At 47.0% G+C, this 26,331-nt stretch overlaps 1 protein-coding gene across 3 annotated transcripts in view; it reads right to left on the bottom strand.

Moving 5' to 3' along the window:
* Nucleotides 1-26,331, bottom strand: part of LOC147023649 (stonin-2-like) — a 64,765-nt gene that overhangs the window by 14,440 nt on the left and 23,994 nt on the right. For 2 of the 3 annotated variants that reach the window (XR_015060316.1, XM_085889285.1), the window contains exon 3: nucleotides 1,347-1,549. The exons of the other annotated variant lie outside the window; for it this stretch is intronic. Coding sequence is in view for 1 of the 2 variants with exons in the window: in XM_085889285.1 (XP_085745411.1) it covers nucleotides 1,347-1,549 (203 nt within the window). In the remaining variant the exon portion in view is untranslated. The remainder of the gene's footprint in view (nucleotides 1-1,346; nucleotides 1,550-26,331) is intronic. 3 annotated transcript variants of the gene reach the window in all.

Raw genomic sequence — 26,331 nt, 5'->3', positions numbered from 1 at the left:
CCTCATGTACGTGACCGCAGAGAGTGGCTCGGCACCATTTCGGGTGCGGTTTCCCATGCAGGACACCGCGGTTCAATCGCTAAGCTCCTAGCAGACCATCTCTGGACAAAGCTAAGTGCCAGAATGAAGGGAGGATTTTCTTTTCTTTTATCTTTCCCCTTGTCTGTATTTGAGTCTGTGTGGAGGCGTCTCAAAATTAGCTCTAGTTTACCACACGTTACATTACCTCATGCTTTGATTTATTTTTATTATTACGCTTTTGATTTATCTCCATGATAAATATTTGATTTGTCTTCATTAAACCTGATTTATTAACCTCCGCCATCGAAGATGGATGGAGGTTACTGTTTTCACCCTGCCTGTTTGTTTGTTTGTGAACAGTATTACGGAAAAACTCCTCGACGGATTTCGACGAAACTTCGTGGGGGGATTAGGTATAGTCTAAGGATCATGCCATTAGATTTTGGACTTGGTTCAAAGTCCAATATGGCCGCCATGGCGGCCATTTTGAAAAAAACATTAGAATTTATTTTTGCATTTCTACATGTTTTAAGTGATTTCCAACCCCCCCCCAAAAAAAAAAATTGTTACAGAAAAAAAAACAAAATTTTGCAACTTCTTTTTCAACAAAATTTCAATTTTTTTTTTTTGCATTTCTACATGTTATCAGTGATTTCCAACAAAAAACATGCCAAAATTATAATTGCGGCTGATTTTGGAACTTCAGGTGGATATACCCACATAAAATCAATTTCTGTCTCAAGGAATCTAGTTATGATGAATGAATTGAGTATCTAAAAGTTAAAAGTAAAAGGGAAAGTTGCAAACTATAACTCTGTGAGCACTGTTGACGTCAAATTGAATGAATAGGATATCAGGTTCACTTGAGTGACCTCGCAGTATTGGTGGCGGAGGTTTTGCACTCTACCGAGTGCTCCCCCTCTAGTTAAAGTTGCTTCTGTATGTCTATTCGTTGTGGGTTCGAGTATAAGCCCTCGTGCCTCAATCCTGGTGAATGTCTTTGGTACTTGCTTCGCAGCCTCCCATCCCACGCGTGCCATAATCTGTAAGGAATTCGGCTGTTCACCTCCAAGGGAAATCATTTGGCTATCCGTCCAGGTCGGTGTTAACCGCCCTACCACGACAATGGGGTTGGTGAAATTAACTTAACCGGCGTGGCCACGACAATATATAACACATATGGCTAGAATTCTTGTTTCTTGTGAATGTTACATGACCTTCGATTAAACGGCTGTATCATGTGATGCGAATGAATGCCAAACAAACAGGGGCAGGAATACAATTGTTATATATAATGAAAAAAAAAATCTGTTTTAGAAACCGACCTGGAAATGGAAGTGTGTCAAGGATGTGATATTGGTATATACATTTGGCTTGCCGGGAACAACAACACTGGCAACATGCATATTAGAGCATATGGCTCCGGGTACATCGTACTCCATGCACACGTGGTTTGATCTCGCTTTCATCACTTCAGCATCTGATCCGAGCTCCAAGCGCATGTACAGGCAGTGTGGAATATCTGTAGCTATAAACAAACACATAAGGGGCATTCAATTACTGGTTGAGATCTTGATGAACAGTCAACACATGTATCTGCTAATCTGTTTCATTCCAATCATAAACATCACTACAATCATGATAGAAATGTGTTTTTATTGTTAAAATCGTGGAGTGTAGATGTTCCTTCCTTTCATAGTTAGAACTTCTTCATTCGTTTGCAGCACAAGGCGGCGGGGTAACATCGTTGGCTGATGGCGTGGCTGTGCCGCTGATCATAGGCAGAACTGAAGTGCCTATTCTAAGTTGCTGGGAAGCCTCTTGTATATATCATTTGTGTGTTACTATTAGCCCATGGGAAAAGCAAAAAGGGTTAAACAATTGGTTCACTTTGTCTGTCTGTCCTCTGCAGATGTAAGTTTATGATCGAGGAATTGCTTAATTTCAATTGAATGTTATATGTTGAACATGGAAGAACACAAATTAGAACGCAAATCCAAACATGAACCTGCAGTTTAACAGTACTTTGTCTCTGAATTTGACAAATTGTATGGAATCTCGTTCCAAGTGCGCATGCGTTGAGAAGGAGTAATGCAATTGTTAACCTCCGCCATCGAAGATCAGAGGTTACTGTTTTCACCCCTTTCTGTTTGTTTGTTTGTATGTTTGTTTGTGAACAGTATTATGGAAAAACTCCTCGACGGATTTCGACGAATATTGGTGGAGGGGGTGGGGGGGTTAGGTATGGCCCAAGGATCATGCCATGAGATTTTGGACTTGGTCCCCCCCCAAAAAAAAAATTGTTAAAGAAATCTTTTTTTTTTGCATTTCTACATGTTTTAAGTGATTTCCAACCCCCCCCCCAAAAAAAATTGTTACCCCACCCCCAAAATAAATTGTTAGAGAAAATGTTTTTTTTGCATTTCTTCATGTTTTAAGTGATTTCCAACCCCCCCCCCCCCACCCCCAAAAAAAATTGTTAGAGAAAAAAAAGTTTTTGCAACTTTTTTCAACAAAATTTTGATTTCTTTTTTTGCATTTCTACATGTTTTCAGTGATTTCCAACCCCCTCCCCCCCAAAAAATGGAGAAAAGAACTATAACTCTGTCAGCACTGTTGACATCATATTTAATGAATAAGATATAAGGTTCACTTGAGTGACCCAGCAGTATTGGCGGCGGAGGTTTTGCACTCTCCCGAGTGCTCCCCCTCTAGTTTGTTTGTTTGTGAACAGTATTACGGAAAAACTCCTCGACGGATTTAGACGAAACTTGGTGGGGGGATTAGGTATGGTCCAAGGATCATGCCATTAGATTTTGGACTTAGTCCAAAATCCAATATGGCAGCAATGGAGGCCATTTTGAAAAAATGTTCGATTTTTTTTTTGCATTTCTACATGTTTTAAGTGATTTCCAACCCCCCCCCCCCACCCCCAAAAAATTGTTAGAGAAAAAAAAATTTTGCAACTTTTTTTTCAACAAAATTTCGGAATTTTTTTTTTTGCATTTCTACATGTTATAAGTGATTTCCAACAAAAACATGCCAAAATTATAATTGCGGCTGATTTTGGAACTTCAGGTGGATATACCCACGTAAAATCAATTTCTGTCTCAAGGAATCTAGTTATGACGAATGAATTGAGTATGTAAAAGTTAAAAGTAAAAGGGAAAGTTGCAAACTCAACTATAACTCTGTGAGCGCTGTTGATGTCAAATTGAATGAATAGGATATCAGGTTCAGTTGAGTGACCGAGCAGTATTGGCGGCAGAGGTTTTTCACTCCACCGAGTGCTCCCCCTCTAGTTATAATCTTTCTGTCTGCTTTCTGGCAGTAAAACAAAATAGAAAATCATTCCGAACAGGAAATTACTGTTTATAGGGACGTCATAAAGGACACGAACAACAGCCACGAAGAACGAATTTAACATGTCAAATAAGATTGTGTAAAAGATGGTGCATCAACGATTGTAAACTTTATCTACAGCCTTTAAAACTAATGTTTTATTTCAATTGAATTATATACTTAAACACTACAGAACACAAGTTGTCTTGTTGGCACTTCCAAAAACCTACAATTTAGCAGTACGTGGACAAAATATTTTGCCATTTCATACCATCTCGACCAATCAAATTTGCCGTTCGTGTTTTCAGAATTAGGGAATATCGGGATTCAGACAAATGGTGGCTCGCAGGAAGTATAGAAGTGCGCGGAAATGCAAAGCAAAAGTTTAAAAGACCATTCCCATGTCCTTTTTCTCAAGACTGCGTGGGATAAAGGTGTTCTTTGAACCCTCTAGTTACCTCGGCCACCGAATGTGGATGGATATTATGTTTTCACCCCTGTCTGTTTGTCTGTCTGTCTGTGAGCAGGATATCTCAAAAAGTAATTGATGGATTCAGATAAAATTTGGTGGACAATTTGGGTATGTGACAAGGACAAAGTGATTTAGATTTTGGTGAAGATCCGGATCTGAATGCTACGATTTTTAAAAGTGATTCTTCACCAGAGAGAGAGAGAGAGAGAGAGAGAGAGAGAGAGAGAGAGAGAGAGAGAGAGAGAGAGAGAGAGAGAGATATGAGGACCATACTCTGTGCAGAGTGTTGGTGCTGCTTCAGCAGTCTCATTGAGAGATGGGGCCAAAACTGCATATTATATCATGATATCTGAAAAAAATTGCGGATGAGTGATGACAAAACGAGGTGGATGAGTTGGTAAGGTGACAAGAACAAGCTGATTCGATTTTGGTGAAGATTTAGCCTTTCAGTGGGATAGAAAATGTAAACTGTTCGGCCTGGCGGAGATAAGCGCTCTACCGGGTGCTGTTCTACTTTGTTCTTTTTCACCAAGTGTTGCTCTATAAGTGATTTCGAGTCTGTTTGTTACTTGGTGAAATAACTTTGCCAAGTATGTTGGTCTCTAGTGTCTGTCTGTCACATTTTTGTCCACAGTTTTCAAGCAATCATTCTGAAATTTTTTGTGTATGTATGTGATCAGCCAAGGACAGAAACGCATCATTTTGGTCAGGATCCAAATCCGGATCAGGATATTAGAATCTCAAAAGTGATTCTTCACCATTCAGAGATAGGACCAAAACGATATGTAGCACAATATCTCAAAAGGTTATGGATGTATTCGGACGAAACTTGGTGGACAGGTTAGGTGTGTGACGAGGAAGATTAGAGATGGTAAACTGACATTAGGAGGCAAAGAGACCTGCAATGAGAAAATTGACTACGACATCAGTCTAGGATCAAGTTTTGCACTGGAGATTGAGGGGGGGGTGAATTTCTTCTTGTCCCTACTGAGGAGAGGGAGTCCAGTGAGCAGCATTGTGAGTCACCTACTGAGTGGAGCTTCGAATGAGAATAGCCAAACCAAGAGTTAGAGGTTGGGATCCTGCGGGCAGCACTGGAGGAGTCCACTGAAGGAAATGAGTCTCCAATGGTGGAGGTGGGTCTGTTGAAGCTGAAGTTAATGGTTGAAAAAGACAATTTCAGGGACATGCAAGTACACACAAACTGTGAATGCCTGCTTGAATATGATATCAGAATGGCATAAAAAGATACTGAGAAAGAAGAACTTTGGCACAGGTTGAACACAGCCACACCTCTTGGCTTTACAAATCAGTGTGACCCGAAAGAGCAATCTGCGTTTCTAAGGCATCTCAGGATTGCCAAGCAGCCAGCAGAGGAGAAGGTTCTCTATGGGAAGGCCCTGTTTGTGGACCCATTTGCAGGAGAGAACTTGGAAATTTGTTTGGATGACTGGCTTCCCTCACTGGAAAGAGCACCCACATGGAACGAGTGGACTGGAGAAGAGCTTCTCTTGCAGCTTTCAAGCCACATGAGAGAGCGGGCTCCACAAGAATAGAGTCTGATTGATGGTGAGAGCAAGAAACACGCTTTTACTACAGCTTCCCTCCACATGAGGCTTGATTCGGGTAGTAAGTCTTTGGCTGCACGATATTTCTGGCATAGCTCGTAAGAGGAAGTGTGAGCATGTAGCAGAGTTTATAATGTGACTGGATCGCATGTTCAACATTGCATACAACAAAGATGGAATGTTGAGCAAAACACAGAATACTCTCTTGTATGGCCAGCTTCAAGACAAGAGATTATGAGAGCACCAGCCATTTCGGGAGTGCAGACACATGTAGAATTATGTCTATCAGTGCTTAACGAGGAGAAGCACCCAACAGAGGTGCGCAAGCACCAGCAATGTTCAAAAGCAAACTCCACCTCCATGTGCATTAACAAACCGACTGAGTGAACCAACAGTATCATATAATAGCAAGCCATTACAATCCTCGACAAAGAAAGGATGAATATCTGACCCCAGGAGATGTTATGTATGCAATGAGCATGGTCATCTGGCTCGTAACTGCTGATCCAAGTGGATTGAGAGTGGAAGTACCCACTTCAAACCTAAGGTAGTGGGAACCAAACAGGTGACCAATGACTCACGGCACAACATGCCGAGAGAGCCCGACACACCAGGTCTGCTTGATCTCCTGCACTCTTCCTCTGAGGATGAGATATGTGCGGGGTAAGCCTGGTCCATGTCAAAGATCAAGAGAATCGACCCTCATGTGCGAGGTAGAGATACACATCCCAATATACATTAAAACTGACTTATATGAGCAGCTGCTATTCTCTGAATGAGTGTGTCCACAATAGAGGATTCTTCTCTATCACTCTTCAGTTGAAGTGTGGAGGGGAGGGCACAAGCAGTCACAATCTGCACTGGAGCCATATGGTGAGGTTGAGGGAGCAAGTAATGAGCCACATGTAACTGTACCAAATATTTCAGTAAACCTTGTTCAGTCATTGTGTCTTCTGCCAGGAAAGAGCACAATGGTCCAGGTACAGGTGGACAGAAACCTGGCAGCCAAGAGCATCCAGAAGACTCAAACCAAGTATAAGTAGCAATATGACCGAGGAATGACCAAGCTAGACTACAGGCTGGGGGGTTGGGTGTCGGTTTGGTTGCCACAAGAAGAATCTGGATGACAGAGGACACTCTCGAGATCCTGGCATAGTCCATACAGGATAATGAGTAAGCGAGACGCAGACATCAGAGTTGTGAAGGTGTACTACTCTCAGCATGGGGAATGCACGAGCATCATTCAAGAATTTGCGCATGCCCCATAGATTTCCCACTGGCTACTATTGGTACGGCAGCAAGAGAAAGGGTCCAGACCATCCACCCAAGTGAATCGATTAGCTGTAGAACTCAGAATCTTTCAATGAGTGGAACAAGAGTGATTCTGGAGAATGAATGGGGCAATAGTGACTCCAATGAGTGTGACAAGGAATGGGACAAGAGTGACTCCAATGAGTGTGGCCCGAATGATATTTAACATCCAACAACTAGTGCTCGCAGACAGAACACCCAGCTCAACGTCCATCCGAGGGATGGCACATTTTGTGCAACGCCCAACCTACGAAGCACCATTATGACAGTTTATTGTTGGATCGGGAATCAAACCCACACGGGGCAGCTTCAACGTTAGTGTGCTTTTTTTGAACCATTCAATCGGATGGAGGAGAGGGCACGAGTCTGCGATCTGTCAGTTCCATGTCAAGTGGCAGTGCAAAGTAGGAATTACCATGACATATGATCCTCACTGAGTTTAAAAAGCATCATCAAGGTGTTAGCACAAACTTCACAAAATATATGATTCATACATACATTCAAATCATACATTCAGCAAATGCAAGCAGATGTGGTATGCCTGCAGCCAGCCTAACAACTCAGTTTATCAAACACAGTGACACGAGTACTTATTGTGCAACAGTCGGTGTGGACCATGGCTAAAGGCCCGGTCACACCTTGACGTTTTAGCCAGCGATGGCAACGTATTAAAATGTATCTAAAACGCTGGCTTACGTTGAACTTTTGATGTTTTTTTTTAAAGATTCGGACGTATTCATAGCGACTTGGTCTTATGTAGAACGCATTGGTAACGGACACAGAACGTTTCGTTGTGTTATAGATAACTTATACCAACGAATGCTGAACCTGTTGTAGGCCTACACAACCGATGCCCAACGATAGTCTAACTTCGGCATAGCGCGTTGCACGCATCGCCGACGATGTTGTGATGTAGTCGATTAAAAGGCTGACGCACAATGATTCGAATCATAACTGCCGTAGAAATGGAAGTGACAACATCGCGGTCACACCTTGGCGATCTTGCCAGCGTATGCCGATCTAAGAAAAATGTGTCTAAAACGTTGGGGCACGTCAAATACGGTATGAGTAAGTTTGGTATACGTGAGTAGAACGCTAAAGTACGCTATCATACGTCGTAATAAGTAGAGTACGTCAAGAAATTTTAAACATGTTCAAAATTTTACGACGTACTCGGCGTATGACACACGTTCCGCATGCGATGGGGATAAGTTTTACACACGATATGTGGATGCTTACACACGTCCACAAAGGCTACTTATAAGCTACTCATAAGTCGAAACACGTCGCGGTAATGTCTTTTTTACGCGAAACTTATTTCTAACTTATGTTTGACGTGCTTTGAACCAATTCTTTACGTAGTCCCAACACACATCGTTGTATGTAGACGTATTCCAATGACGTCTTCCAGTCGACAAAAAAAAAAAAAAAAATTAACGTGTTTCTAGCTTACAACTGCCAGATAAAGACGTGTTCCCAGCGGTTTTGGGAATTGGTATATAAAAATGGTGTTCATAAAAGGGGAACCCAACAGTGTTTTCGAGTCCTTTTTGAGTCGATGTCCATGTCAGCAGTATCAGTATTAGTAGTAGTAGTAGTTTGTTCATGTTGGCAGTAGTAGGTGAGTGTGAGGGGGAGGGTGTGGGTTATGATGGATCGTCCTTGCGTTTAACGATTTAACGATTTAAATGATAAACTCAACGATTTAAATGGCTGCATCTCCACTATTGAAAGTAGACGCTTGCGCTCAACAATTGGATTTTTTTTACACTCAACGACTTTTAAACGGTACCACTCAACTATTTTCATTGTTTACAATGAACGATTTAAATTGCTGTCACTCGCCTTTGTTTTTTGACCCTGGGGTTTGGAAATTTGAAGCGTTTCTTCTGAACGTGTTAAAACGCTGAAACTCGACTATTTTAAATAGACTCTGCCGATGGACAATTGGAATCATAGCCAAGCTAGACATCGAAGTGTGAACATCCTCGTCATGCCGAAGAAAAGTTTGAAGAATGCTGCAAATAAGTGTCCTGGCCGTGGCCGTGGACGCTGACGCAAGGACGATCCATTATAACGACGTCTTTCAGCCTACGAGTAACTTAAAAGTAACGTCTGTCGACATGTGGCAACGATCGCGTAACGTGCCAACAACACGTTAATCATAGGTTAGAAATAAGTTTCGGGTACGCTAAACATTACCTCGGCGTGTCTCAACTTATGATTAACTTACAAGTAGCTTGTGTTGACGTCTGTCAACGATCGCAGACCGTGCCTACAACTTGTGGCCAGCATAGCGGAACGTGTGAGTCATACGCCGGCATACGTCGTGAAATTTCAAGCATGAAAAAATTTGAGGACACCAAAAAGTACAACGTTTAAAGCCAACGTACAACGACGTATGGCAGTGTTTTTCAGCGTGCTCTCAATGTTATCAAAACTTACCCATAACTTATTCAACGTGTGCCAGCGTTTTAGAAAAAAAATTCAAAAATCGGCATACGTTGGCTAAAACGTCAAGGTGTGACCGGGCCTTAAGTTTAGTGTTTAGGTAAGGTAATTAAAAAATGATAAGGTAGTTAAAATGATAACCAGAGGATTGGCCTGTTTGGTGTATTCCCATCAAATAACTTTCCCCCTGATGCAAGAATCATAGAAAGGAATCCCATTTACTCTTTTTTGTTCATTATCCACTGTTGTCATTGTATTTCAAGGTCTTTGTACTGCATGTGATACATGTACAAATTCATCCATGAGTCTTTGATGTGTACAAGATTGTTTAATTTATACAAGGTATACTGACTGAACTAACTTCCTATTTATAACATGATGCACCTTTTTACTCTTTCCACATTATATGACCAGAGCCTTGAAATTGTGCTTCTTGAAAATAAAAGATCAAATAATATCAAGTGGTACAACGATACAAGGAAATCAGATACAGGTGGAGGCCATTCAGCCCATCATGCCTGCGCGACACCATACTAATTTATCAACACAAGATCCAAAGAAGAAAATACCAATTATTTTTAAAGTGTTTTTGTGGTTTATTTATTTATTTATTTATGTTACGTTTTTGTAGTGTTTTTTATTTTTGGGATTTTATTTCGTATTTTTCTTTCCTTCTTCTCAGGGGAGGGGACCATCAATACTCTCAGGTGCATATTATCTGGCCCTGGAGCCTTACCAACTCTTAAATTTCCGAGCTGTTCCTTTGCTTCCTCCACTCCAACCTGGATCTTCTGTAAAAGCCCTTCCTTAATAGATACTCTCAACTATTGGCAATTCTGCTGACTGTTCTTGTGTAAAAGTTGAAGAAAACTATTTGTTTAATAAGCCTGCCATCTCACTTTCATCACTAACCACTCTCCCTGTGCCATTCCCCAATGGGCCCACCCTCGTCCAAACCTGTGAAAATGGTGGTGAAAATGTGGTGAAAATGAAAATATTATTAAAACCCGACGAATGTCTGAAAAACAATCTTGAGCAGTACTGACATCTAGCGTAACACTTAAGTACATGTTTGGACATTAGTCATCCATCAAGGAGACAGCTTAGGTTTGTGTGGAAAGCAGATCGAAAGAGAGCGATTACTTCACTGCAACCAATCCAATAAACAGCGGAATAAACGACTGATGTAAACTGTTGCACCCACATTATCAGAGAATACTGCAAGACAAACAAATTACAAAAATACAAATATTCACCTCATTATCCAGAACTGAATTGTAGGTTTAATGCCTGTAACTTGAGTTTCAAAAAACCCCTTACAAAATAATTTGCACTTCTGCAGTTATCCATATTTATTCCAAAGCGAGAAATATTACTTTAACAGTTGAATATTTTTTTCAAAGAAAGAATTTTGATTATTAATTTCCAATGAACTCAAAGCAAAGGCAATAATTTGGTGAAGCAATCATATAAAATGTACTGTGTATATATATATACATATATATATGTATATATATATATATATATATATATATATATATATATATGTTTATACTGCATATATATATATATATATATATATATATATGTATATGTTTATACTGTATATATGTATATATAAGTATATATATATATATATATATATATATATATATATATATATATATATATATATATATATATGTATATGTATGTTTATACTGTATATGTATGTATATATATATATATGTATATGTTTATACTGTATATATGTGTATATATATATATATATATATATATATATATATATATATATATATATATATATATATATATATATATATATATATATATATATATATATATATATATATATATATATATATATATATACATTGGGTGGTCGCGAGACTACCCTTATTCTCAGTTTTCCCGTCTGTCTGTATGTAATGGACAGCTCTGGAGGCCAGAGGAGTCAACCAATTTTGATGAAACTTGACAGATAGGTTCATACCAGGATCTAATTGTATGCTTTTGAGCACCGTTGCTATGGACACCACCGTTGCCTAGCAACCGGACTTGGAAATTTTTGAAAAATCCTAAAAAATTTATTTTTTCGAAAATCAAAAATCGGCTTCCACGCTTTTATGTGCACTATAATAATCAACCTCTTTGTCAAAAAATTTCAGCCCGATCCGTCAAAAACTGGATGACTCGTATGCAATTATGTAGTGACCACCCTTGTCGCCTACCAGCTTGTTGGGTGATCGCGAGGCGACCCTTATTCTCAGTTTTTCCGTCTGTCTGTATGTATGTATGTTTGTGTGTTTGTTGGGTGATCGCTAGAGTACCCTTATTTTCACTTTTTCCGTCTGTCTGTATGTATGTTTGTATGTTTGTATCTAATGGACAGCTCTGGAGGCCAGAGGAGTCAACCAATTTTGATGAAACTTGACTGGTAGGTTCATACCAGGATCTAGTTCTATGCTTTTGAGCACCGTTGCTAAGGACACCACCGTTGCCTGGCAAGGGGACTTGGGAATTTTTGAAAAATCCTAAAAAATATATTTTTTCGAAAATCAAAAATCGGCTCCAGGCTTTTATGCACACTATAATAATCAACGTCTTTGTCAAAAAATTTCAGCCCGATCCGTCAAAAACTGTGTGACAGTATGCAATTATGTAGTGACCACCCTTGTCGCCTTCCAGCTTGTTGGGTGGTCGCGAGACTACCCTTATTCTCAGTTTTTCCATCTGTCTGTATGTATGTATGTTTGTTGGGTGATTGCTAGAGTACCCTTATTTTCACTTTTTCCATCTGTCTGTATGTATGTTTGTATGTTTGTATGTAATGGACAGCTATGAAGGCCAGAGGAGTCAACCAATTTTGATGAAACTTGACTGGTAGGTTCATATCATGATCTAGTTATATGCTTTTGAGCACCGGTGCTATGAATACCACCGTTGCCTAGCAACGGGACTTTGAAACATTTGAAAAATCCCAAAAAATTGCTTTTTTTCGAAAATCAAAAATCGGCTTCCATGCTTTTATGCGCACTATAATCAACCTCTGTCAAATTTTTTCAGCCCGATCCGTCAAAAACTGTATGACTAGTATGCAATTATGCAGCGACCACCCATGTCACCTTCCGGCTTGTATATATATATATATATATATATATATATATATATATATATATATATATATATATATATATATATATATATATGTATATACAGTTAAGCCCAAAATTATTCATACCCTATGAAAAATCTGAGAGTTTTGCATTTATCTCATACCTACAAGCTGGAGTGGTGGAACTTTCACTTCACCCAAGGACATTTAGTTGGTTTGTACAAATCCACATCTATTTTGGCTCAACATTTTTAGCATAACAATAGAATTGATCTTTCTGTTTTTATGCCTGTCCAAAATTATTCATACCCCATACCAAGTCTCAGAATTGAGGCCAATGTTTGTGATAATGCACATGATTTTGATATCCCTAAGATTCTTTATAATGTTATGCAATTATTCCAAGATGTGTGCATACAATCTGAATGCATTACAAATGTGGTCTATTGAATGTACAGTGAGGAATGTTATAGAACAACACTCTGCTTTTAGACTATAAATTAAGGGAGCTGATGCAATCGTTCTCAGGTCATTGTCAGCATGGCAAAGAAGAAAGAAGTCAGTGAGGACCTTCGGTTGAGCATTGTGAATGCTCACAAGGAGGGGAAAGGCTACAAAGCTATTTCGAAGCAGTTCCGAGTGCCAGTTGCCACCATACAAAGCATAATTAGGAAGTACAAGGAGTTCCACACTGTAAAAAATATTGAAGGACCTGATCGGAAGCCAAAGGTGTCGTCTCGGATGGCAAGAAAAGTATGACGAGAGGCCAACAACAATCCACGGATCACTATTAAGGATCTCCTGAACAACCTTGACGAGTCTGGGACCAAGATATCAAGGCAGACACTCCAGCGGACGTTGCACAAGGGGGTCTCCATGGACACTGACCAAGAAAGACTCCACTCCTCCATCCCAGGCACAGAAAGGCTCATCTAGCCTTTGCAAAAGCTCACCTGGACAAAGATCCAAGCTTTTGATCCTCAGTTCTCTGGTCGGGTGACACGAAAAGGAGCTTTTCGGGCACAGAGATGTTGCTTTCGTTTGGTGAAAGAAAGGTGAAGTATACAACCCTAAGAACACAGTCCCGACCGTCAAGCATGGAGGTGGGAGCATAATGCTTTGGGGATGTTTCTCAGCCAGTGGGCCCAGCAATCTCATCAAAGTGAATGGCATCATGAAAAAGGAGCAGTACATGAAGATCCTTGAGGAAAACATCAAACAGTCCGCAGAGAAACTTCACCTCAGGGAGCATTGGACCTATCAGCAGGACAACGATCCAAAACAAACCGCCAAGTCAGTCAAGAAATGCTTCCGGGATAATGATGTAGACATTTTTGAGTGGCCAAGCCAAAGTCCGGACCTCAAACCAATCGAGAATCTGTGGAGGAAGCTCAAGACCGGAGTGATGTCAAGGAAGCTTTCCAACCTCAAAGACCTGGAGACCTTCGCGAAGGACGAGTGGGCCAAAATCCCTGTAGAGACATGCAAAAACCTTGTGAGCAAGTATAAAAACTGTTTGGAGGCTGAAATCACAAACAGGGGGTTTTCCATTGATTACTGAATGTGACTTTGAACTGATCTAAGCAAGGGTATGAATAATTCTGGACATGACATTTTTTTGTAAATCTATCAATAAAATACCCCCGAAACAATGTATTTCTTGAAATGTCTCTTGCAGTGATTCTTTCAGCTGTTTGTCACATTCTGATGTAACTTAAGCCAGAAGAAACTCATTCCTCAAATAACACGATTCAAAATACTCCAAATTTGGTAAGGGTATGAATAATTTTGGGCTTAACTGCATGTTTATATGTTTATATATATATATATATATATATATATATATATATATATATATATATATATATATTATATATATATATATATATATATATATATATATATATATATATATATATATATATATATTGTTGTGGTTACCAAATTCGCAAACCACCATTCAGGTCCCTTAGGTGAGATATCTCGGTAAGTATATGTGTAGTTAGGCCCAAACCCGTTGTCAAGAGGGAATAAATGTTATTCATGCGTGCTGCGACTCTTCAGGATAGCCGTTTTTCTTTTACTATCTTTATTTTGGACCAACCGCCATGATTACCACCGCCAACCGCGTCTCAACAGTCATCACAACATCAACCACCCACCACGGCGCCGCTTCACCACAACAGCCACGACCTTGACCGTCAACCCTCGCAACCGTCGCATCGCCACCGTTCTTGCGCCGCTTGTGGGTACCGGTATTGGACTCGTGCAGGGCGCGCGCCGAACAGCGTGTACAAAATCACGGATTTTGTGCTTCAAAAACGGATCAAAAATGACACACGCCCACTTTTTGCCGTCCAATCGGTGAGCGAGGGGCGAATTGGCCCCGCCCCCAGGGCGTTGGAGGGCGATCGATATATGCAAATTTATGGATCAAAAAGCATTCACGCCCACTTTTTCTCGGGCCAATGGGGAGCGAGGTGAAAGGTCGAAGGCAGGGGGTCAAAGGCGAAGCCACGGGGCTTATATAAGCGGCTGTGTTCGTCAGAAAAGTGGTTGTGTGTGCGTTGGAAGGAGTTCGCAGGAGGAAGAGTTCGGAGTTGGAGTCGGAGTGAAGAGGACGGAGCTGTGGAGAGGCGGCGGCGGCGAGGGCAGACGAGGGGGTGCTCGCGTCGGTGCCGGGAGCTGCACACCAGGGAGGCCAACGGCGCGACCTGGTCGAGGTGGAGACGCTCGTCGCGGGACCCGAGACGGAGTAAAAATCCTCCTTTCCCCGAGCATCAGCAACCCCCTCCTGTTTCCCCCCGCGCTGAGATAGTGCGACCAAGGGGGCCCCCTTCCCACCCCCTACCAGACACTGTCCGCGAGGCCCGCGGAGTTGGGGCACCATCGCCGCTTCGCGCCTCATCATCAGACGGGTAGGCCCGACCCGGTCTCGGCCTCAGGCCCGCCTCATCCTTGAGGGTGTTCTTTTTCTTTTGCTTTGGGAATATGTGTTGTCGGCGCCGTCTGTGAAGTAGAATTGTATAAGTGTTGCCGTGTGCTCGGTAGTCGGATAGCTCTGCATTGTGTCTTCGCTTTCACATTTGCTTTTTGTGTAAAATTGCATTGTGTTTCTTCTTCTTTTTCTATGTGCTTTTGGTGGAATTGTATATGTGTGCTTTCCGTTCATCGCGAATAAATGTGCTTTATGTTGAACTGTTTCCCGCTTCGCTTCGTCATTTCTTTCATTGAATCCTCATCTTGCTTCACGTAAAGGGTTGGTAGTGGGCTGAATACGCCCGATAATTAATCGAACCGTCGAGGCCGACGATAACACCGCTCGGTTATCCCGATAGTACGGAACGGGTCGCTTAAGTGGCCCGTGTCCGAAGTCGACCTGCGGCGAGGTGCGATCGCCCGGTCTACCCTCCGTGTGGGTACTTAGGTAGGTCGAATTTGGCGAGCAACCCTATCCCACGCGGGGGCCGATTGGCTCGATCGCGGTGAGACCGAAAGGTCCACCCGTGACTGGTTCCCGGCGTTAGTCCGAGAGGGTCACGACTGGATTGTCCGTCCGGTGGGCGACGTGCCGCGATTCGAGTTACGTGGCCGTCAGCACGCCGGCGGGCGCGAATCCGTAACACTGGTGTCAGGTCGTGCGATACAAATCCATCGCCCTCCTCGCGGCACTGGTATCGGAGAACAGGAAAACGGGCTCTCTTGTCTCCAGCTAAATTCACGGGAATCGGTCCAGGGGTGAGAGAAGCGACCCCCGATTCCCTCCAAATTACGAGCGAGCGAAATTAACCCTTCACGAGAAGCAAGATGGCGTCTCAAGGCGAGCGGGAGCCGGGGGTATTAGAAATGGATGTAGAATGTGTAGAATCCATGGCTCAGGATGAAATACCCGTGCAGGAAATGTTAATTGTACAGGAAAACGAACTCGCCCAACTGAACCCAGAGGCCGAAATGGGTGCGGCAGCGGCCGCGGTGTATGACACCTCCCCTCCCCCTCACCACCAGAACCCTTCCCCGATCCCTGCCGAAACGACTCACCCAAGCGCACCCGACATGGCCCAGCTATTCGCCATGATGGCGGCAATGACAAACGAAGTGAAAAACGAAATAAAAGGAATGAACGAAAAGATGGATACAAATACAAATGAAGTGAAAACGACAATGGATACAAATACAAATGAAATGAAAAACGAAATGAAAAGCATGAACGAAAAGATGGATACAAACACAAATGGAATGAAAAACAGAAATGAACAAGAAAATAAGCGGAATGGAAGCAAACATGAAGGAAGAAATGAAAGAGCTGCGGGGTGAGACGCAGAACATGGGAATGAGCCTAAAAGGAAGCTTGGAAGAACTAAAAAACGAAATGAAAAAGGAAGTCGACACGATACGAGCGGAGGTGACCGGGTTAAAAGAGAAAGTAAAAGGAGTGGGAGTCGCAATGGAAGAAAGTAAACAAGAGAGGGTAAACGAAATAAAGACGGTGGTGGGAAAAATAGACAAAGTAGGAAAAGGATTGGAAGAAGTAAAACAGGGACAAGACCAAATAAAGGAGGAAATAGGGAGGAACACGACGGCGATAGAGGAATTAAAAAGAGAACAAGGGAAAATAAAGGAGGGATTGGGAGCCGTGAAGGAGGACTGTGAGAAAAGACATCGGGAAATGACAGACAAAGTTGAAAACCTGCGAAAGGAGGTAAAAGCAGAGACACAGAAAGGATTAAAAAAGGTGGCGGAGGAATGTAGAAAGAGACATGAGGAGGTAATTAATGAAATGGAGCGGAAAGCCGGAGAAAAGACAGAGGAACTGGGGGAGCAGATAGGAAAAAACCGGGGCGAGACAGAAGAGCAGTTTAGGACAACGAGGGAGGAAATATCCAAGACAAATAAGATGGTGACACAGGTACAAGGGGAGGTGGAGCAAATAAGAGAAAAAGTCGGGGAACTGTCGTTAGGAATGATAGGGGAGGAAATAAATGGGGTAATAAAGGGGAAAATGGAGGAAATGGAGAAGAGACTGACGGATAGGGTGGAGGCCCGGTGTGAGAAGCAGGGTGGCCTCCTTCGGGAACAGGGGGAGAGGATATACTCCCTCGAGGCGGATCGTGCCCAGGTGGGGCCGGTGTCACAAGGCGGAGGAGGAGGCTTGCCCGATGCGGGGGTGAGCATGCCAAGCTTGGGGAGGGTAGAGGCCGCGGGGTCTTTTGGCCTAATGGGGGTACCCAGAATGACTGTTCCGGGGGGTGTGCAGAGTGCGAGTCCAATGGCTTGGGAGAGTAAGCAGGACGACGCGGGGCACGGACAGATGCGGACAAGGGTGGTGGAGCCCCCGGGCAAATGGCTCGGACCCTGCGGGAATGAGGCACCGTTGGGACTGGGGAGGTACACTCCTCCCGGAGTCCCTGGGGAACGGGAGGAGACCTCAAAAGAACCGAGGGTGCCGCTACCCCCGTACGATGGCAAGACGGACTTGAGGGCATATATGGCCCAGTTCCAGTGTGTTGCCAGAGGCAATGGCTGGAACGAGGTGCAGGGTGTGGCACAACTCACAGCGGCCCTGCGTGGCGTGGCTTTGGAAGTCCTGACCACGGTACCCAGTGAGGGGGCGACCCTGGAGGATCTCCATTCGGCCCTAAAAAACCGATTTGGCATGGACCAGCAGAGCGAGCTTGTTAAAGCTCAGCTCAACGGGCGCAAACGACGTCCCCAGGAATCACTGGGAGAATTGGCACATGACATTCGCCGCTTGGTGGGGATCGCGCACACCAACATGCCACCGGAGTACCGGGAGGAGATTGCCCTGGACCATTTCCTTCGAGCAATAGGGGGCACCGATGTCGGAGCATTGCTCACCGTATGGTGCCCGGACAACCTCCAGAAGGCGGCTGATACTGCTGCCTGCTGGGAGGCAGCCAGAACGCCATTGGGAGGGGCTGGGCGCCACGCGGTGGCAGTCCGACAGGTGGACCCCGTGCACGACAGTGCGCTGGGAGCCGGGGCAACCCTGGGCGACCAAGCGCGAATGGAAAGGATGGTGCAGGGCATGTTCGACCGCCGGTTCGGGAGACCTGGGGAGAGGCGGTCGGGCCCGAGAAGGGCGGGAGATGGGCCATCGGGGGGTACCCCAATTCGGAATGGAGGGGGGTATAATTCGGCGTACTGGAGGCAAACACCTTACCAGAAGAGGTGTTATAATTGTGGCGCAGGGGACCACCTGCAGCGGAGGTGCAACGCCCCGCGCAGGGAAAGGCCCCCGCGAAGAGAGGAGCCACGGCCCCCTAGACCACCAACTCCGCCCCGGGTCAATAGGGATAGCCAGGCCCAACCATCACCCCCCCACCAGTCCCCGGGAAACTAAGAAGTGCCGAACATGTAGGGCCGTGTTCGGCAGACTCAGACGGAGAAGAGCCCTCAGAACTGCGACAGGTCATCAGTTGTGGCCAAATTGGCAAAGGTAGCTTAACAATTCGGTGCAAGATTGCCGGCGTAAGGGTAGACGCCGTGGTGGACACAGGAGCAAGCGCCACGATCATCAGCCCTGTGGTCCTTGATTCGAGTATAGACGGTTGGGATGAGATCCACCGTCTGCAAAACCATAGTTTGCAGCTAGCTACCGGGGCAACGGCCCCTATCATAGGACGTGGTTTCGTGTCATTTAAATTGGGCACTGTGAAAACCAAGATAGAGGTTTGGGTGGCAGAGGTGTACGACCCATGTCTAATAGGGTTGGATGTGCTGACGGCCGGTGGTTGTAAGATCGACTTGGGCCGGGGGGTCATGCAGTTGGGTGGTGAGGAGTTGCCGTTAGGAGGTGTGAGCACGGATGAGAGGGTGGAGCTGGAGGCTCCTGACTCCGTGGTCATTCCCCCGGGTGCCGAGGCGGTGGTCCCGGCCCGGTGGCGAGCACCCCCAACGTGGCAGGGCCCCTGCGGCCTGGCGGAACTACCGGCAGGGCCGTCAACCCCGGGCTTAGTCGTGGGCCGCACCCTGGTAAGTACCGACGGGCCAATAGCGCCCGTGCGGGTGATAAATGTTAGCACGGAACCACGCACTATCAGGAAGGGCACGAAGGTGGCAGATTGCACCCCAGTAAAAGAGGTCGCAGAGCTGAGGGACGATAACGTCGAGTTGGACCGGCCCCAGAGGGAGTCTCCAGACTCGATTAGGAATTGGCCCGGTCCCATTTGTGAGATGGTAAATCGGAGTAGTGTAGATTTGGAGGATGCCCAGCGGGAGGCCTTATACAAGCTGGTCGACCGACACATCGGGATCTTCTCCTTGTCACCCGAGGATATTGGACGTACGGGCCTGGTGCAACATCAGATCCACACCAATGCGGCCCGGCCTGTCCGTCAGCCTGCTCGAAGGCTCCCATGGAGCAAAAGAGAGGAGGCTGATGAACAGGTTGAAAAGATGCTCAATGCAGGTGTCATCGAGCCCTCGGGAAGTCCTTGGATGTCACCAGTTGTGCTGGTTAAAAAGAAGGATGGGACCACGCGTTTCTGTGTGGACTATCGCCAGCTGAACAACGTGACACTCAAAGACTCCTATCCCCTGCCTAGAATTGACGATACCCTCGACGCCGTTGCAGGCTCTAAATGGTTCTCAACTTTGGACCTCAAGAGTGGGTATTGGCAGGTGGAGATGGATAAGACGGGGAAGGAGAAAACGGCATTTTCCACAGGGAAGGGACTGTATCAGTTCACTGTGATGCCGTTCGGTTTGTGTAACGCCCCGCCACCTTTGAGAGACTGATGGAGCGTGTACTCGGCGGCATGCCGTGGCAGTCATGCCTGGTGTATCTGGATGACGTCCTGGTACACTCTAAAACATTCACCCAGGAGATAGCCAATTTGGACCAGGTGTTTGGGCACCTCAGGCAGGCAGGGCTGAAATTGAGCCCAGAGAAATGCACTTTGTTCGCGACAGAGGTGGCCTATCTCGGACACGTGATAGGCCGCGAGGGGTGAAGACCAACCCCGGAAAAATTACAGCGGTAGAGGAGTGGCCCGTACCTACAACTGTCAAACAGGTACGGGGCTTTTTGGGACTTTGCTCCTACTACCGGCGTTTCGTGGCAAACTTTGCGGAGATAGCCAGGCCCCTTCACCGGTTGACGGAGAAGGGGTTGCGATTTAATTGGACGGAAGAGTGCCAGGAGGCCTTCCTCAAATTAAAGGGGTGTTTGACATCCACACCTGTTTTAGCATACCCCACCGATGACGGGATGTATACCCTGGACACGGATGCAAGCCAGGAAGGATTGGGAGCAGTCTTGTCTCAGACACAGGGGCGTGGATAGAGTGATCGCGTATTACAGTCGGGCCATGTGTAGGCCCGAACGAAATTATTGCGTAACTCGCAAGGAACTATTGGCTATGCTGTCTGCCGTGAGCCATTTCCACCCGTACTTGCACGGGAGGAAATTTTTGGTTCGAACTGACCATTCCTCCTTGCAATGGCTCTTACGGTTCAAGGAACCGGAAGGCCAAATTGCAAGGTGGTTGGAAAAATTGCAGCAGTACGATTTCAGTGTGGTCCATAGAGCCGGTAAGGCTCATGGGAATGCCGATGCGCTCTCTCGACGCCCTTGTCTGAGGGAAAACTGCAAATATTGCACGAGACATGAGGAGAGGGACCAATTGGCAGACGCCTCCCCGAAACTCCCAGTCCGTGCGGCCCGGGTGGTAGGCCCAACTTTGCCACTAACCGCGGGAGAGGAATTTGGTGGATTGGCATGGAGCACGGCCCAGCGGGAAGACCCGTGCTAGGGCCAGTGTACAAATGGGTCCAGGAAAACAGGAGGCCCAGTGGGGAGGAAATCGCCCCATTCGGGGCGCGAACAAAGGCATACTGGGCTCAGTGGAGGACCCTAGAAATGAGGGACAACATCTTATATCGCAAGTGGGTGGAGATTCCTTCTGAACAAACTTCTTGGCTGGTGATAGTCCCTGATGGGTTTAAGACCCAAATTTTGAAACAGGTGCACGGTACCCGCGCCGGCGGCCATTTGGGCAGGACCAAAACAAAATCTCGGGCCCGCCGGCGGTTCTATTGGGTTAACATGGGGCGCGATGTACAGGCCTGGTGTCGAGCATGCAACGCCTGTACTGCAAAAAAGGGACCGCCACAGAGGATGAGGGCCCCACTCCAACTACATCAGGTTGGGGCTCCCCTTGAGCGAGTGGCCATGGACATTTTGGGACCACTGCCCCCCACTCGCCAGGGTAATAAGTATGTCCTCGTAATTATGGACTATTTCACCAAATGGCCAGAAGCCTTTGCCCTTCCCAGCCAGGAAGCAGGGGTTGTGGCCAAGGCCTTCGTAGAAGGATTTACATGCCGGTATGGGATTCCGCAGGAGCTGCACACGGACCAGGGACGAAATTTTAAGAGTGAATTGCTAAAAGAGGTGTGCAGGCTCCTGGAAATTCGAAAAACACGGACAACGCCCCTGAGACCACAGTCTGATGGCATGGTGGAGGGGTTCAACAGGACCCTGGTCCAACAGTTGGCCCTCTTCACCGCCACTAACCAGGAGGACTGGGACGAACACCTTCCGTACCTCCTGATGGCCTATCGCGTGTCCCAGCACGGGTCTACCGCATGTAGTCCGGCGCTGTTGATGTATGGACGGGAGCTGAGAAGCCCCGTCGATTTATTGTGCGGTCCGACGCCTGAGCGGCTTGATAGGCCCCCGGGGGAGGGCTATGCCCGTCGGTTGGAGGAAGGCTTGGAGAAGGTCCACGCCTTCGCACGACACCAGCTCCAACAGGCGGGCATAAAGATGAAGCGCAGGTACGACCACCGGAGCCAGGTGAGCAAATAACCACCGGGGCGAAGATTTGGTTCTTTAACCCCCGGCGAAGGAAGGGCAGATGCCCCAAGCTCACCTCACCTTGGCAGGGCCCGGGGGTCGTCCTGGCGCAAGTCAGTGACGTGGTCCTAAAAATTAAAATGGGACCACGAGCCCTCCCTCGGATCGTCCACGCGGACCGCCTGAGGCCTTACAAGGGCGACCTTACGCCCTCATGGATATGTCTTGCCGGAGGAGTCGGTGCTGGAACAGCCGCTCCCGCAGAGGCGCAAGGCTCTCAGAGCCTTGCAACGAGTTCATGAGCCCAGTAGGGAGGGAGGAAATTCCCCCCTGGGAAATTGATTCATGGGATTATTTGAGGACATGGACAGACTTGTGAATGTGTAGAGGGGACGTAGCTTAGCTACGTAGTGTTAAAAGGAACGTGCTGTAGTATAAGGGACGACGTGGGAGCACGAGTTAGTTAGGGGATGCAGATAGAAGGATGGCAAGTTCAGCGGTGTGTGTGTTGAAGAGTTGGTGAGTTGTGAGGTGAGTACTTGGTGAGTGAGTGAGGCCAGCGGGTCTGTGTGTATGGAGCGAATGGGGAATGCATGGTGCGATGAGTGATTGGGGGGAGGAGTGACTCCCGCCCAAGGGACCCCGGGGTCAGAGTAAAGTGAGTTCGCTGGGTTAGTCAAATTAACAAAAATGGAGGTCGTTTTGCTGTTGGTGGGAATGTAGGCTCGAAAGCCGTTTGGAGCGTGCAGGAGCCCTGTTGACGGGCTTGGGAGCGTGGCTGCGAAAGGTGAGTATCGCTGAGTGGGTACCCCGGGCACCAGGCTAGTCGGCCGTGGTAGGCCAAGGGCCCATGGGGGGCCGGGATAGCGTAGTGGGCACGGGTGCGCCTGCTTGGTGCGGGGCCCGGGGTGCCATTAGCCGCGTGGGCAGTGTTGTGGGCACGGGTGACCCTCGGGAAGGGGCCCGGGAAGCCAGCCTGCCACGTGTGCGTTTCAGGGGAGGTGCCATGGGGGGCACTCCCGGTGTTAGGGAGCTGGTAGGCTCGGAGGCAGTGTAGTGCCCGGGGGTGCCATAGCGGGAGATTCGGCAGAGGGTCGTGCCTGCCAAAGGGAGCCACGTGTCCCAGCCAGGAGACCGTGTGAGGGCACGGAGAGAAAATTGGGGGGCGAGGCCCGAAATTGTGAGGACACCAACACAGGCGACGGGAATCTGGGTTTATAGAACCAATAGTTTAAGCGAGAGGCGCTTGTTGAAAACCCCGGGGTAGTTTAACAGTTAAATTGTTAGGGTAGATTAGGAGATGTACCCCTCCGCACCATCCATCCCCTCGCTGTCGTTGTGGGCCGCTGGACCCACTTGGTGTTAAGATCGCCGAACTCTGGGGAGGCCATTCTGAGGCTTCGTTGGGCCTCGACACAGGACGTTAGCTCTCCCTTATTCCCCTCCGGGAAGGGAACGTAGGGGTTGGGAGTAGGCTAGGTGACAGGATAGGTTAGCCGAACAGGGACGATAAAGGGGGTTAGGGGACGATTTATAGTGGGGAAGTAAAAATAAAAAAATAAAAAAAAAAAGTTGGGGCTAAATTGGGGTTTGACAAATTAAGGGAGTGGGTATGTACAGTGACAGGCAAAGGCGATAGGTGGGAGGGAGACAAGTAGGTAGGTCCGAGCCCGCCTTCCAAGTGGCCAGCACCACCGCACTCCCTCCACCAACTTCCACTGACGGCAAAAGCTGGCCAGCTTCATCTGCTGGCTGTGTGCTGCAAGGCCTGTGCCGGCCGGATCATCTGCAGCTGTGGTACTTCAAGGCCTGTGCCGGCCAGTTCATCTGCGGGCTGTGTTTGCCTGCAGCGGCCTTCTTCTGCGGGCTGTGTTTGCCTGCAGCGGCCTTCTTCTGCGGGCTGTGTTTGCCTGATCACCTTTGCCATACCATGCCCACTGCCCATGTTCACCAGCCCCGTTCAATTTTTGCTTTGCCCCCCCCTGTTCATTTCCATGTGCGCCAGGATCCGCAAGACAACAGTTTGCAAGCTGCAAGAACTGCCCTGTTGGCAGCTACAACACGGGCCTGCAGTGGCGGCCCGTGCACCGTGTTTGTGTTCATCCATCCATTCGTTGTGTTCATTGCGTGTGCCACTTGAGCTGGCACGGAGACTGCGTTTGTGCAGCCCATGCACCGTTGTGGTTCACTGCGTTCAGTTCAAAAGGGAAGGCCTTGGACTGCGTGTGAGCAGCCAGCCACGTTCCCTGTCACCTGCATTGTTTTGAGCCAGAGACTGCATGCGAGCAGCCTGGCTCCCTGCTATCTGCTTTTCTTTTGCAGAGTTCATTGATCCTGGGCCATGGTTTAGTGTAAAATTTGTAAGTTAAGGTTAAGATGTACTGTAAATATGAGTGCGCCCCCGGCATGTCTGTCCTAGCGCCGGCAATTTTATTTAAGTCGTCCGTGTGAGTGAGTTTGTTTAGGTAGTTACGCAGCCGTCAGGTTATTTATTTTGGGGACACGAATACCATGAATGTCGCACTCAGGGATCCGTAGGTAAAATGTACTAGGGGAAAACTACACATGATGGCACACGAAAATTTGACGACTCGGGACGAGTCTGTAAAAAGGGGAGGGGGTAGTGTTGTGGTTACCAAATTCGCAAACCACCATTCATGTCCCTTCGGTGAGATATCTCGGTAAGTATATGTGTAGTTAGGCCGAAACCCATTGTCTAGAGGGAATAAATGTTATTCATGCGTGCTGCGACTCTTCAGGATAGCCGTTTTTCTTTTACTATCTTTATTTTGGACCAACCGCCATGATTACCACCGCCAACCGCGTCTCAACAGTCATCACAACATCAACCACCCACCGCGGCGCCGCTTCACCACAACAGCCACGACCTTGACCGTCAACCCTCGCAACCGTCGCATCGCCACCGTTCTTGCACCGCTTGTGGGTACCGGTATTGGACTCGTGCAGGGCGCGCGCCGAACAGCGTGTACAAAACCACGGACTTTCCGCTCCAAAAACGGATCAAAAACGACACACACCCACTTTTGTTCCGTCCAATCGGTGAGCGAGGGGCGATTTTGCCCCGCCTCCAGGGCGTTGGAGGGCGGTCGCTATATGCAAATTCATGGATCAAAATGCATTCACGCCCACTTTTTCTCGGGCCAATGGGGAGCGAGGTGAAAGGTCGAAGGCAGGGGGTCAAAGGCGAAGCCACGGGGCTTATATAAGCGGCTGCGTTCGTCAGAAAAGTGGTTGTGTGTGCGTTGGAAGGAGTTCGCAGGAGGAAGAGTTCGGAGTTGGAGTCGGAGCGAAGAGGACGGAGCTGTGGAGAGGCGGCGGCGGCGAGGGCAGACGAGGGGGTGCTCGCGTCGGTGCCGGGAGCTGCACACCAGGGAGGCCGACGGCGCGACCTGGTCGAGGTGGAGACGCTCGTCGCGGGACCCGAGACGGAGTAAAAATCCTCCTTTCCCCGAGCATCAGCAACCCCCTCCTGTTTCCCCCCGCGCTGAGATAGTGCGACCAAGGGGGCCCCCTTCCCACCCCCTACCAGACACTGTCCGCGAGGCCCGCGGAGTTGGGGCACCATCGCCGCTTTGCGCCTCATCATCAGACGGGTAGGCCCGACCCGGTCTCGGCCTCAGGCCCGCCTCATCCTTGAGGGTGTTCTTTTTCTTTTGCTTTGGGAATATGTGTTGTCGGCGCCATCTGTGAAGTAGAATTGTATAAGTGTTGCCGTGTGCTCGGTAGTCGGATAGCTCTGCATTGTGTCTTCGCTTTCACATTTGCTTTTTGTGTAAAATTGCATTGTGTTTCTTCTTCTTTTTCTATGTGCTTTTGGTGGAATTGTATATGTGTGCTTTCCGTTCATCGCAAATAAATGTGCTTTATGTTGAACTGTTTCCCGCTTCGCTTCGTCATTTCTTTCATTGAATCCTCATCTTGCTTCACGTAAAGGGTTGGTAGTGGGCTGAATACGCCCGATAATTAATCGAACCGTCGAGGCCGACGATAACACCGCTCGGTTATCCCGATAGTACGGAACGGGTCGCTTAAGTGGCCCGTGTCCGAAGTCGACCTGCGGCGAGGTGCGATCGCCCGGTCTACCCTCCGTGTGGGTACTTAGGTAGGTCGAATTTGGCGAGCAACCCTATCCCACGCGGGGGCCGATTGGCTCGATCGCGGTGAGACCGAAAGGTCCACCCGTGACTGGTTCCCGGCGTTAGTCCGAGAG

This window comes from Eptatretus burgeri, chromosome 7, assembly GCF_056783735.1.
Source record: "Eptatretus burgeri isolate ZD-2024b chromosome 7, Ebu_testis_v1, whole genome shotgun sequence".
In the NCBI taxonomy this organism is placed as follows: domain Eukaryota; kingdom Metazoa; phylum Chordata; class Myxini; order Myxiniformes; family Myxinidae; genus Eptatretus; species Eptatretus burgeri.
Note: the sequence above shows the minus strand (reverse complement) of the source record. Positions and strands in the feature narration are given on the sequence as shown.